Source organism: Nanorana parkeri, unplaced genomic scaffold (genome assembly GCF_000935625.1).
Source record: "Nanorana parkeri isolate BGI_ZX_2015 unplaced genomic scaffold, ASM93562v1 scaffold887, whole genome shotgun sequence".
In the NCBI taxonomy this organism is placed as follows: Eukaryota; Metazoa; Chordata; class Amphibia; order Anura; family Dicroglossidae; genus Nanorana; species Nanorana parkeri.
Window position 1 is genome coordinate 710,669 of NW_017307155.1, and position 14,083 is coordinate 724,751.

At 45.0% G+C, this 14,083-nt stretch overlaps 1 protein-coding gene across 1 annotated transcript in view; it reads right to left on the reverse strand.

The window, feature by feature from the left end:
• Positions 1-1,016: 1,016 nt before the first annotated feature.
• KCTD9 (potassium channel tetramerization domain containing 9) overlaps positions 1,017-14,083 on the reverse strand; it is a 14,463-nt gene continuing 1,396 nt past the window's right edge. Inside the window, exons 2-9 of the mRNA XM_018565787.1 lie at positions 13,019-13,077; positions 9,342-9,470; positions 9,191-9,258; positions 7,291-7,386; positions 6,825-6,974; positions 5,434-5,539; positions 5,157-5,290; positions 1,017-1,457 (exon numbers count right to left, since the gene is read on the reverse strand). Of these exons, the coding sequence (XP_018421289.1) occupies positions 1,341-1,457; positions 5,157-5,290; positions 5,434-5,539; positions 6,825-6,974; positions 7,291-7,386; positions 9,191-9,258; positions 9,342-9,470; positions 13,019-13,077 (859 nt within the window). The 3' untranslated portion in view covers positions 1,017-1,340. The remainder of the gene's footprint in view (positions 1,458-5,156; positions 5,291-5,433; positions 5,540-6,824; positions 6,975-7,290; positions 7,387-9,190; positions 9,259-9,341; positions 9,471-13,018; positions 13,078-14,083) is intronic.

Consider the following 14,083-nt stretch of genomic DNA (forward strand, 5'->3'; position numbering starts at 1 on the left):
GGCCACCAATGATTGCAGGATTCTTTTTTTTTTGGTGTGCCTCTCTGGCGAATGGGAAGGGGGTGAAAGTGCCACTGACCACCAATTATTGTAGGGTATTTTTTTTCAGAGAGTAGTCAGCTATAATTCGTTTTCATTTTTTTTTCTTGATATAGTAAAATAAAAATCCCAGTAGTTATTAAATACCACCAAAATCATTTATTTAGACAGACATCTGTCTAAGTAAATGATATAGAATTCATTCGGTTACACTATTGCAAGACCAGTAAACCATCACAGCACTGAAACCTGATGGCCTTATAATGCAGGGGTATATACATGCTGGTACTGAAGTGTTTAATAATTATAGAAACTGTACGCAAAAATCAGTCAAAAAATATTTATTGTATATATATATATATAGATAGATAGATAGGGGAAAGGGGTAACAGTTCAGCGCTTCATACTGTCATTTGCATAACTAAATAACTCCAGTAGCAGCCATGACAGCTGCTTTAAGGCACTCGGTAACCCCTGACCTGCAGCAGGCCCAGCACCTCCGTGATAAGTAACTGGAACCCAGGACAAGGGGCTATACAGATATGACAGGTCTAATCTACCACCAATATGAGCTACATGGCTTTGGGTAGCCAGTCTAATCCCACTCAGTCTAGAACAGCAAGGACAACATATGACCCTCTAGCAGCTGATGAACTACAAGGCCTTAATGTGCCAGCTGGGACTTGTAGCCTAGCAGAGAGACAACGGCTGCCCAAAGCTGGTCCAACCAGCTTGCCAATTAACTCTTTCCTATACACATCCACAATCATTTGTGCTACACAATTTGAATCACGTGTGCATAGATTAAAGGTTTGCTTGGCAATACCTTGGAATGGTTACAATGCAGCCTGGTGACTATGTAACAGCCAATAGAAAATGACTTTTAACTCCACCAGCAGCTGTCAAATAAAGTATAAGCAAGGAGTAAAAGTCATCATCTTGAAGCCCTTGTCTAATATGTCAGTGATATTCGTCAGGCCTTTTTGGCGGTCCAATAGGACCCCATACTACACTATCCTGCCAGTCTGGTACAACAACCGCAATCTTAATATATCACGGCAGAGGTGTGCAAACTCCTCCAGTTCTCCTATGCCCTACATCTGAAGCAGGTTTGTGTGTATATAATATGAGCTACATGTATGTAACACAGTAGACGTGTGTCCTCCGTGCACGTTACCAAGAGATTAAAGTAGGTGATTACGGTATAGAGATTATATGTCTGCACTGGCAGTAAAGGCAAAAGGCAGAGCGTCTCCAGTATGCCAGCAATCGGAGACGCGAGTCTTCCTCCATACGAGTGTCTATCTGACGCTCTGGGACATATGTAGTGGTGTGAGCATCTCCTCAAATATTGCGCCTTTTACATTGGATCCCCGCAGGTTCGCTTCTTGGAGGTCACAACCAGAGAGATCGCAGTTCTGTTAGGGAAGGTAGAGAAATACAAGTAATGACTTCAGGAAACAAAAGTACAACAACACAAATCAATTGAGAACATTAGTAGAGTATTGTATGGTGATAGTCATCGATTAACAAAGAAAGTTTGGAGTCTAAAGGCCCCCAGAGACCGCTCACATATTGGCCAATTCCTGCTGAAATGTAAGCCTTGAGTGGCCCTGCAAGCACCACCTGACTCAACAAAAGTTGATTTAAAAATTAATTAAGTTGGGTGAAAAAATATTCCCTGAAAAGTGACTGCATCCTATCAGACGAAGTTAGTGTTCAGCAGTGCCATTGTATTCAGGCAGCCATGGGACTGGCCAGGACCCCATAGAACACAGGGGTGCATCAATTGAAGGAGCTGGGAGGTCCTGATTTCAATATCTAGCTATTTATCACTAGAGGGTTCTCCAGCAGGAGGTCCTGATTCCCCTATATAGATCTTTATTATCACTAGAGGGATCTCCAGCAGGAGGAAGGAGGTCCTGATTCCTCTATATAGATCTTTATTATCACTAGAGGGATCCCCAGCAGGAGGAAGGAGGTCCTGATTCCCCTCTATATAGATCTTTAGTTATCACTAGAGGGATCCCCAGCAGGAGGTCCTAATTCCCCTCTATATAGATCTTTATTATCACTAGAGGGATCTCCAGCAGGAGGAAGGAGGTCCTGATTCCTCTATATAGATCTTTAGCTATCACTAGAGGGATCCCCAGCAGGAGGAAGGAGGTCCTGATTCCTCTATATAGATCTTTAGTTATCACTAGAGGGATCCCCAGCAGGAGGAAGGAGGTCCTGGTTCCCCTATAAAGATTATTTAGAACTCATTTAGAATACGGTGTCCAGTTCTGGAGACCTCACTTAAAAGTCCAGAGATGGGCAACAAAATTGGCGATAGATCTGAGGAATGAAACATATCAGAAGAGACTGCAGGAACTTAATATGTCCAGTCTTGAGGAAAGAAGGGAAAAGGGTGGACATGACTGAAACCTAAATATATTAGGGTATGCATAAGGTTCAAGAGGGCAATATTTTTAGTATGAAGAGAAGATCCAAACATGGGTAACATGACCTCAAACTAGCAGGAGGAGAGTCCATCATTAACCTTGGAAAGAATTATCTTAGCAAAATAATAATAATAATTTCTAAAGAGCCTAACTCCCTAGAGACTCAAAGGACTCATCATTAAAGAGAATTCTTTAGGTGTGGCTATAAGCTGGGGAGAATAGATATATCTCAAGTCTGCTTTTAAAACCATGCAGAGAGGATCAGGGGCGTAACAATCCCCATAGCGACCCAGGTGGCCGCAATAGGGCCCGGACAAAGGGGGGCCCGGCCAGGGCATCCCTCTGATGCCGTGTGGGCCGCTATGGCATGTAAGGGTGCTGGCTGTCCCTGACACAGTCAGTGATGTGTGCAATGGCCGCTGTGGGTTTCCCCTCACAGCCGCTGCGGAGCTGTGTCAGTGACAGCCAGCAGCTGCAGCAGAAGAGGCCAGTGTTCGCAGTGGAGGAGGCGGGGCCCGCCTAAGAGCAACCCCGCCTCCTCTTACATCACTGGCCAGCGACCTAAGAGCAGGTGGGGCCAGTGATGTAAGAGGAGGCGGGGCCCGGCGACCACAGAGGCGGACAGTGCTGACAGGAAAGAGGTGTGCAGCCCATCTGAGACCCTCCAGAGCCCACAATAGAGAGTCTATGGTGGGCTCTGCAGGGTCACTCTCAGGTGCTGTTTGGTATATCAGGTGGGCTCTGCAAGTGGCATAACTAGCAATCACGGGGCCCCATACAAAATTTTGCTATGGGGCCCTGTGATTTCTAGTTACGCCCCTGGAGAGGATGTTTTCCAGACAATGGGTGACAGAGTTCCATATGGTCTCCTGCATCGAAGAAATCTCAGCATCCAAAAGATTTTAAAGTAGCTGGAACTTCCAGCAAACGTAGGGAGTCAGTCAACAGCAAGCACATGGAAACATGTTTGAGACTCGGACACAAAGGTTTAAAGAAAAATGTAAGAAAGGGGCAGACATGATGGACCACCTGGTCTTTTTCTTCAGTCATTCTTCTATGTTTTCCAGCACCCAGGGAGGGGGTGGAAGTGAGCTTTTTTCTGTTTAAATGGTCTCCATGATTGGTAAAATTAGACAGCAGAGTCATGTTGGTAAGTCGAGTTAAGAATCTCTGACCTGCAAAAGCACATTCTTGGAATAGTTGTATTAGAATACTCGGAGATCACCTGAGAATTTTACAAAGCGCGGTAGCCAAAGCAAATTGCGTTATCAGTTTACAAGCAGTGTCAGAAAAATGACAGCTGCCATCTGATCTGAAGTGTTGGGAATCCCCTCCGCTCTTCCTTTCATTCCGCATTTATAAATCTTTCAGTTCCTGGTATTGCTGCAGCTTGGCCCATCATCTTATTGCACCCATCCATGTTACACTAAATACGTTTCTTTTTCAGTGAAGGGTACTGTAAATTCGACAGACTACAAAAACATTTTGGTCGACCTTGTCGATACAGTTTGTGGTAGGACCCTTTCTGTTCCAGCATTACTGTGTACAGAGCCAGCTCCATATAGACATGGTATAAGGAGTTTGGTGTGGAGGAACTCATGGGGCCAGCACAGAGCCCTGACCTCAACACTACTCTATATTAAAGTCTATGTAATCCCAAGAATTAACTCCTAATTGCTCTCTTTTGTTCTGTTAAATATACAATTGAAAGTGTTGTTTTTTTTTTTTGCTTTGATATTTAAAAAAAATACCTGTTGATCCTGCCAAAAATATTGTGAGCCGATAGCTTTCTGCACTCTGCCTGTTATCAATTATATTGTTCTCAGCTATCTCTGAGGACTAGAGAACCTTGTCCATCTATGTCATGTAGAGTAGAAGACACATGAGGTTTCCATGGTCCTATCTTATTTCTCTGAAGCTGGCCACACACCTATAGATTATCTGCAGATTTTCTATGGTCAGATGGAAAAAGTGCCACAGATTCCTCCATCTACGCTGAACTGTATGGATGGAGGACTCTCCCACTGGGAATCTGTTGCACTTTTTCCGTCTGACCATAGAAAATCTGCAGATAATCTATAGTTGTATGGCCAGTTTAAGGCATGGGAATAAAGAGCCACTCCTCCTCAGCTTTAGCATGAGAAAGACAGCCGGGTTCTCGCCTGCAGGAGTGTGTCCTCGCTCCAACCGAACATGAAGAATCCAGCTGCACTCCGTTCCACGCTGAATCAGTTTATTGAAAATCATCAGTGACACTGAGTCCGGCCCGAGGTGCGCCAGGTAGGGCAGGACTCAGTGTCACTGACAAATGTTCAATAAACTGATTCAGCGTGGAACGGAGTGCAGCCGGAATCTTTCTTTCCCATCTTATTTCTCTTGTTCCGATACGAAAGGGAGTGTGTTGTCACGCTTGGACAGGAAGTGTGTCACAAGATCACCAGGTTAAATAAAGTTCAAAAAAAAAAAAAAGCCTGAAAAAAAGCAATGCAGTGCAGCCACCACATCTAAGAAGTAGTACGCTGCAATATATTACATTTTTGTTTTTGAGTTTAGATACGCTTTAGTGTCCATGGTTTTGGAATGAGAGGTCTAAGCAGCTCAAATGGGTGTGATGGTCAGGTGTCCACAAACCTTTGTCCATAAAGTGTATATGTATGTGTATGACCTTCTCACCTCCAAGTCTGTTCCTGCCAAGGTAGCACCACGCAGATTGCAGTTCTTTAATTTGGCATTTTTCAGGGTGGCGACTCGTAGGTTTATCCCAGTCATCTGACTGCCCTCCATGTCCACACCCTTTAGATTTGCTCCTAATGGATGGAAAAAAAACAAAACACAGAAAGAAAGTTATAATATGTCTGACCTATGGTGAATAGTTTCATAAGATAACGGGACACCGGAATATTTGCTCTTTTTCGGATACTGCCAATTGTATTATTGTTCTGCCTCTGACCTTCCAGATTGGCTTTTAGGCCGGACGGGTCCTCAAAGTTACATCCTTTCAGGGAGGCTCCTTCCGCATTGGAGCAGAGCATCTTCACGCCCTGCAGATTGGCTCCCTGCAAAAGAAATTGGAAGAAACAATTAGAGCATCTGAATGGTTTACTACAGGACACATTGAGTTTGTTTAGATTTAGAAATAATTTAGTCTAAAAGGTGCCATACCCGCCCGCACAGGTCAAATCCAGACAGGAGCCAACTAACCTACCAGCATGTCTTTGGAGTTCGGGAGGTGACTGTAGTACCCAGAGGAAACCCATAAAAACATAGGAAGAACAAGCAAATTCCATGCACATGGTGCCCTGGCCGGGATTTGAACCAAGGACCTCAATGCTGCAAGGCAGAAGGCTTAGTGGTTAACAATTCTGCCTTGCAGCACTGGGGTTCTCAGTTAGATTCCCAGCCAGAAAACATATAGAACGTATTTGTAGCCTACTCCAACCTATTACACATCTTTTTTTCATGACAGCTAGGACGTCAAATCACTTTCAATGTACACGCAGTGCAGAAGCATTGCGCTTACATTCATCTTTTAAAAGCGCTCCATTGGAACACTGTGTAGCAAGATTGGAAGCCCCGGATCTGATTGCTGTCTTAGACTTACTGCTGGATGGCGGTTTTAGGGTTACTACTGGAGGGGTCTTGAAGGATCAGTTGAGCCCAGATGCCATTATAAAATGACACAAATATTTGAAAATGGCACCTGGGACTAAAGTAGAGCTGCAACAACTAATCAACTAAATCTATGAGAATAGTTGGCAACTATTCTCATAGATTTAGAGTGAGGGGGGAGGAGAGAGAGAGAGGGGGGAGGGGAGAGAGAAAGAGGGAGAGAGAGATTTCTTTTTATACAACCAATTAGTTGAAAAAATAATCGGGTGACTAATCGATTATGAAAATCATCATCAGCTGCAGCCCTAGACTCAAGTGGTTAACTTTGCACAAAGGGTTGCACAGTGCAATGGGGATGGGGACGGGGGTGGTGTTGCATGACTGCTAGACTGATTCATTGTTTGCCAGGCTTTGCCTGGTGCTAAGGTAGGTTTAATGATCATTTTTATGTGGTTCAGGTCTGCCAGTGCCTGACTGGATACTATGGATGAAAGAGCCTTTAAAAGAAATTCCCTTGTGGCGGCCATATGCATTCAAATCCGATTGTACAATATACTGTGTTAAAATACAATTACAAAAATAAACTGGTCATGTGTGTGTGTGTGTGTAGCAGAATTGTAAAGAATGAACAAAAGAAATCAAACAATGAAAAATGGAATTTAAATGGACATAATCTAACACAGACAATCATTTGTTTTCCATCCCTCTACAAATATTCAGAGCCATCCTTACATCCAGTACACATCCTGACAGGTCTGCTCGCTCCAGGCAAGCCCCACACAGGTTGGCCTGAATTAGGTTGCAGCCGCTCAAGTTTGCCATCTTGAAGTTTATATACCGCATGTCCAAGCGGGAGAGATCGGCTCCGCTAAAGTTTAGACCCTGTAAAGAAGTCAGATAGAGATTCAGAACCACATTTAAAGGACAGATGTACACATAATGTCCTGTTTGTTACTTTATCTTGCTACAGCATTCTTGGCCTATTAGTATTGCTTGTATTAGTCTGGTATATATAGATGTACACAGACTATACACTAACTTTGACATACAAATGCAGAAATGCAGGGGTGGGCAAACACTGACCTTCCAGCTGTAATGCAACTACAAATCCCATTAGGCATTACAAGACTAATTCCTAGTTTCACCAAAGCTGGAGCAGATCAGCAAGTTTAAGATTTCTTTGATCCCTCTAACTCACCTGACAGCGAAGTTCAGATTTGGTTGGGGTGGCGAGAAGGAAACGTATGAACTCCTTACGAGATATGGGGGAGTGGTCCTCAGCAGGCTGAGAATTCTATAGTACAAAACATGACGTTACCAGACATAATGGGAGCATGCTTCTAATATATAAACATTACCTACAGCAGAGACAATCCTGAAAGCCAGTTGGCCCTCTGATGCTGTCCATAGGTGTGAGATGTCTTGTGAACGGCAGAGAAATTAGTTATTCAGAAATTAGTTATGCTGTTCCCTTGCGGTGTCTGCTCAGTGCACAGACATGCATGCTTAACTTTTAGATTGTAAGCCCTCAGGGGCAGGGCCCTCCTTACCATCTTGTCTTGAATTGTATTTTCATTGTAATGTTCTTCTTACCGTATTTTGCGGTCCATAAGACGCACCGGACCATAGGACGCAGGGAGGTCCGGCGCGCCTTATGGAGCACTCGACAGACTGTGACAGAAGCTGCAGTTAGTGACCGCTGAGACAAGTGGCGTTGTGATTACAGCGCCACGGTCTCAGTGATCACACAGAGTAGACGAAGAATGTCCGTTCTTCGTCTGCTCTATGGTGATCTCGATCGTCGCCGCTCGGTTTTAATACGAGTGATCTCATTAGATCACTCGTATTAAACGAGCAGTGGCTCCTACTACTCACCCGGCGCCTGAAACCGCATGTCTCGGGCATCGGGATTCGCTCCATAAGACGCAGGCACATTTTACCCCTCCTTTTGGGGGGAAAAAAGTGCGTCTTATGGAGCAAAAAATACGGTATATTGTAAAGCGCTGCGCAAACTGCTAGCACTAGATAAATCCTTTATAATAATAACCCAAAGTTTTGCTTATATGCAAGCCAATTTCACATGCATAGATTTAAAGTGACACTAAACTTAGGATTTAAACCTTAAAAATGCATTCAATTCCCTGAACTATTAACAAAAATGTATCTTATTTGTGTATCACTCGGCTGTAGATCCTCCAATCATCTCTGAATTGGTGCTGACACTGTCCTTCCTTCTGGAGGGTGGCTACTTTTGTTCCCCATGGTCCCTGTGTGTGTAATGTAGTCACCGCTCCAAGCTCGCCCCTATGATGGACTACAACTTCATGTTCAGTTTACTCATTTGTATTGAAATTGTAGTCCCTCCCGGGTTGAGCTACTTTACAAAACACACACACACACAGGGACCATGGGGAACAAAAGTAGTCACTCTCCAGAAGGATGGACAGTATCAGCACCAATTCAGAGATGATTTGAGGATCTACAGCCGAGTGATACACAAATAAGATACATTTTTGTTAATAGTTGTAAAAGTACTTGAATGTATTTTTAAGATTTACCTTCTGAGTTTATTATCACTTTAAACTAATTACTTCTTTTCCTAAAGTGACTATGCGGCTCCTCCGTGAATACAGTATGGTGAGTGAGCATAGTCACCTTATGACAAAAAGTGTGTTACTGGCAGGATCACAAAGAAAGGAAAAGGAAAGGAAAGATAAAAGGAAAAAAAAAAAAAAAAGGAAAGAAGAGAATAAAGAAGAAGAAGAAAAGAGAATAAAGAAGAAGAAGAAAAGAGAATAAAGGAGAAAAGAGAATAAAAAAAGAAAAGAGAAGAGAATAACAGGAGAAGAGAATAAAGGAGAAGGGAAAAAAAGAGAATAAAGAAGAAAAGAAGAAGAGAATAAAGAAGAAAAGAAGAAGAGAATAAAGAAGAAAAGAGAATAGAAAACAAACCTAATGTAGCCACTAGACTATAGACTGGTTAGGTGCGATATATTACATATATGTTTTTGGGTTCACATTGCTGGGCAGATACGAGGTTTAGTAAAAGCTCCACATGTAACATGTCCATAGATTGTCACAATTAGCATATCCATTACCTTAATTGCCAGCTCCAGATGTTCAATGAGGGAATCTATGCCAAAGAACTTGGCTTCCTCTAAGACTCCTGTAAGAAAAATCAGTTTAGTTTCTTCTGCCAGACACAAATTATTATACAATTATTATAGAAGCATATCTCACAGAGCTCACCCAACAAATTGACCCCGTCATTGACGATGAGCTGACCATGGCGCAGGTAGTTCAGTATGGGCTCAAAGTATTCCGGGCTGCGGTCAATAAGGAAAGCACCTCTGGGATCTCTCTTATTGCCCCAGGCATCTGGGAAGCAAAGGACATTGTACGTTGAATGACAGACACAAGCCAGTCTTAATAGTTCACGTCACTTTATCTGCTGCATATTTCTTCTATGACTTTCAGTTATTCACAAAAGGGTGAAGAATTTGGAGAAGGCAGGAAGGAGAAGTGAACAATCTAGGACAAAATATCTGATTTGGAAAAATTCTGCAATTCAGCTCACTTTCCAGTTCAGCTTTGTTGTCCTAGATAAGGGGCGCCCACTATTTTCCGTCTGGAGATCTACTTTTCAAATGACGAGCTCATTGAGATCTACCAACGAAAAAACACCTGCATTCAGGGGCGGGAGGGGGCGTGGGCTGCGCAGGCAGGCCCCTCGCCCACAGTGCGATCGCCTGCATTAGTGCCTGTGTTCCAGTCCAGTGCGAGCCGCAAAAATGCTGCGAGCACTATTTTTGCAGATCGCACTGGACCGCAATGCAGGCACTAATGTGCCTGCGTTCCGAGTGCAGGCGATCGCACTGTGGGCGATGCCATTGACTTCAATACAGTTCCACACCCCCTCCCGCACCTGAACACAGGGAGTCGGCCTGCTTACCGCTGCGACAGAACGGACGAGCAGTGAGGGGAGAGAGAGGCGCCGGCTGTCAGATCCTGGCCGAGCGTCTCTCTCTCCTCACTGCTCTGCATTATAGTGACAGCGGCTCTGTCCTTCGCCGCCGGTTCCTTCACGTCTTCTCGGATCCCCGCCGGGGAGAGCAGCGGCGATCCAGAGAAGCGGCGGGAGGAGAGGACATGGCGATCTACCAGTGATCGCTACGCGATCGACTGGTAGATCGCCATCGACCTTGTGGGCACCCCTGTCCTAGATTGTTCACTTCTCCGGCCTTCTCCAAACTCTTCACCCTTTTGTGAATAACCCACTTTGTGTTCTAGACAAAGGGTCAGCCTGAGAACCAGGCAAATGGTATTTTTTAAGGAGACCAGAAATCAACATACCCTGCATTTGCCTCAGCACATATTTCATATTTTCGGTCTGCTTCAACAGGTTATACTATGAAGATGGAAGTTTGCAGGCAATGGAGAGTCATTAGTTTTAACTAGGGATGCACCGATACCGGTATTTTGGTACCGAGTACCGATCATTTTTTTTTCGGTACTCGCCGATACCAATTACCGAGTAACGGAAGTCCCATTCAGGAAGCCAGGTGGCGTGTAATGACTCGCCACCTGGCTTCCTGATTAGCCGGGCAGCGTGTAAACAATCGCCACCAGGCTTCCCGATTAACAAGAAAGTCTGTCACCTCTTACCTTGGTATTAGGATGTCCCGATGCCACTTTTTTAAGACCAAGTACAAGTACTTTCCCGCAGGTACTTGTCGATACCAATACTTTTTCTTAAAGGGACATGACATTTTTTCTAAAACTGAAGAGAGTATCCTGCTGCACTCCATACTGGATCAATAGATGTCCTGTATATACAGGCGGGTGCTCGTATTTTGAATGGCATTTGTCATTAAAATGGACTTTTGCTGAAATCCTTTGATTGGTGTGCTAGTGATATACCTTTATCCATTTTTTCTAAAACACAGACTGATTATTTTAGGGAAGTTTCTCACCAGGGCTAAATACAGATGTCACCAGGACTGAATACATTTCCCCTAAGCAGGACACATGACCCAAAGCAGTACACATGTCCCCAAGGCAGAATAGTATTCTGCTTTGTGGACATGTATTCTGCTTTGGGGACATGTTTTCCGAGAATACATGTCCCCAAAGCAGAACACATGTCCCCAAGGCAGACTAGTATTCTGCTTTGGTGACATGTATTCTGAGAATACAAGTTTCCAAAGCAGAATTAATCTCACCAGGCTGTGTGTTGATATCACCCGGGTGACATATGGATTTCTGCAGTGGCTCTGGGGGCACTCCACCTTATCGGCGATGCTGGGACCTGGCCTCCTCCACGCCTGGACCAGCGATGCTGGGCCCCAGCCTCTTCCACCGGCAGACCATCTCCGCTGCTGGGAGCTGACCTACATCCTTTCCACTGCTGGGCCCCCGGCTTCCATCTTCTCCGTTGGTGGGCCCCCGGCCCCCTGACCAGACCCCCAATTGCCTCCTGGCCCAGTCCTCCCCTGTCAGTAGGCATCGGGATCCCCCAGCTTTGGACACGGCGGGCATTCCGGCTGCACCGCCGGTAGTTCTGCCAGTGGGGCTCTCCATGGCTGTGCCTGCGCCGGGAAGGAGGAGGAGATAAAGAACCAGGTAGGCACTGCCAAGGACACCTACTTTCAGGTCACCAGCAAGCTGCTAAGGTTCCCACAAGCGCAGGTGCTCAGCAGCTGCTGCGGTTTAAAAATTTACCGGTATCTGCCTTAAGTATCAGGGCATTTTCACAAGTACAAGTACTTGTGAAAATGCCTGGTATCGGCCCCGATACCGATACTAGTATCGGTATCTGGACATCCCTACTTGGTATGTCCAGCCTGTCACCCCCGGGGCCTCTCCAGCCAGAACGCGGCCTTCCTCCGGTACCCAGCCGGAGCCGTCTGGCTGGCCAATCAGGAAGCCGGGCGCCATGTAATGACACGACGCCCTGCTTTCTGATTGGCCGGCTCTATGCTCCCTCGTCATGAGATGACGAGGGAGCATGAAGCCAGCTTCCCGGCCAATCAGGATGCCTGGCGCTGCGCCATTGCACGGCAACCGGCTTACTGTTGGCCAGCTTCCCGACCATTCAGGAAGCTGGGTAGCGCGTCATTACACGCTGCCCAGCTTCCTGATTGGCAGGGAAGTCGGCTCCATGCTCTCTCATCACAAGTGACGAGAGAGCATGGAGCCGTTTCCCGGCCAATCAGGAAACCGGGCAGCATGTAATGACGCGCTGCCCGGCTTACTGATACAGGAAGTACTCGTGCTAGGCATCCGAGCATTTGGCCGAGTACGATTACTCGCCCAAATACTCGGTATCGGCACTGATATCGATACTAGTATCGGTATCGGTGCATCCCTAGTTTTAACACAGGAGAGGACTTGCTACAAGTGTTGGGAAAATAAATGAGTGCTTGAGTTCAGGTTCGGATTATGATGTCCTGGCTGTCTGACATCAGCTTTGACTAGAGCTCAGTGAAGATGCTGCAGAAGGACATAACTTGGCCACGCAGCTTTAAAAAAAAAGAACAACCCTGTTAGAAATAGTAGAGCAGGCCTACATGTGCAGTGCCCTACACAGCCCTGGACTACATGTGCAGTGCCCTACACAGCCCTGGACTACATGTGCAGTGCCCTACACAGCCCTGGACTACATGTGCAGTGCCCTACACACCCCTGGACTACATGTGCAGTGCCCTACACACCCCTGGACTACATGTGCAGTGCCCTACACACCCCTGGACTACATGTGCAGTGCCCTAAACACACCTGGACTACATGTGCAGTGCCCTACACACCCCTGGACTACATGTGCAGTGCCCTACACAGCCCTGGACTAATAGAAGGAAGTAAAGAGAAATGTGACAGAATGACACAAACATGTTTTGTATAACAGCATTCCACAAAGCATTACCGACCTCTGTTACTGAACATGTGCGACAGCATGCTGTCCGGCTCCTTACTGACAAGTGTAGACCTGCAGGACATGAAGATAAAAAGACAAAAACGATGATTGGAACGTTCATTTCTGTGAAATTAAATTATAGCTGTGTTAAAAGTGAACCATCCAATCATAGTGCAGGGATTATATTTTTTTTTCCCATATAAATGTTTTTATTGTTTTAAACACACAGTACATCCAACAGAATGAAACATTACACAACATGGTGAGCAGACCATTATCTTGGTAGTAGAACATGTAGCAGTATTATGTAGGTACATCGTGATACATATGTATGGGGTGGTTACAGATTTCGAGGTAATCATATTGTATGGCATTAGATCTGGGGAGACAGAGGACTTCAGGGGGTATTAGATTAGTTATATTTAGTATATATTCTTGCAATTTAATATTCAGTCTATATCCTTTCATGGTTACTGTCTTTATATTTGGGATATTAAAGCATTCAGCACCGAAGATATTATGCTAAGAGGCTAACAGGATGTATGTCAAGTACCTTCAGTAGTACTCAAGACCTCGTGGCTTCCGGAGGTGTCAGTAGATAAACTACCACTAACGCGACTCAGTAGGACAATGGACAACGACACCACACAACACAGACAGGACAACAGAGGGTAGGGGGGTACACGCAGGTTCAGATGAGGTTACGTCAGGGTGTTTGGAGGTCAGAAGAGGGAGGGAGGGAAGAGCGAGAAAAAAAAAAAAGAAGAAGAAGGGGGGTGGGAGTCGGATCGTGTGATGGCACTAGTGTGTGCTATACATGGCAACGGTGGTGAGAAGGTGGGATTATATTTTTTATTATACAATACACAATGTAAGAAATCAGATTTGGTTTTCCTAATCTTTGCTGATACAAGTCATAGCTTTCTTTGCCCAGCTCTGTCCTTTTGGTCTATAGGGTGTAGGCTGTATTTGTGTTTGTAGGTGCGTGTATGGGGGGTGCTTTAAAAAAATAATTTCATGTTTTTTTAGTATGCAACTTTAATTTTTAAGCTTTTTTTTTTTTTTTTTTTTTTTTTTT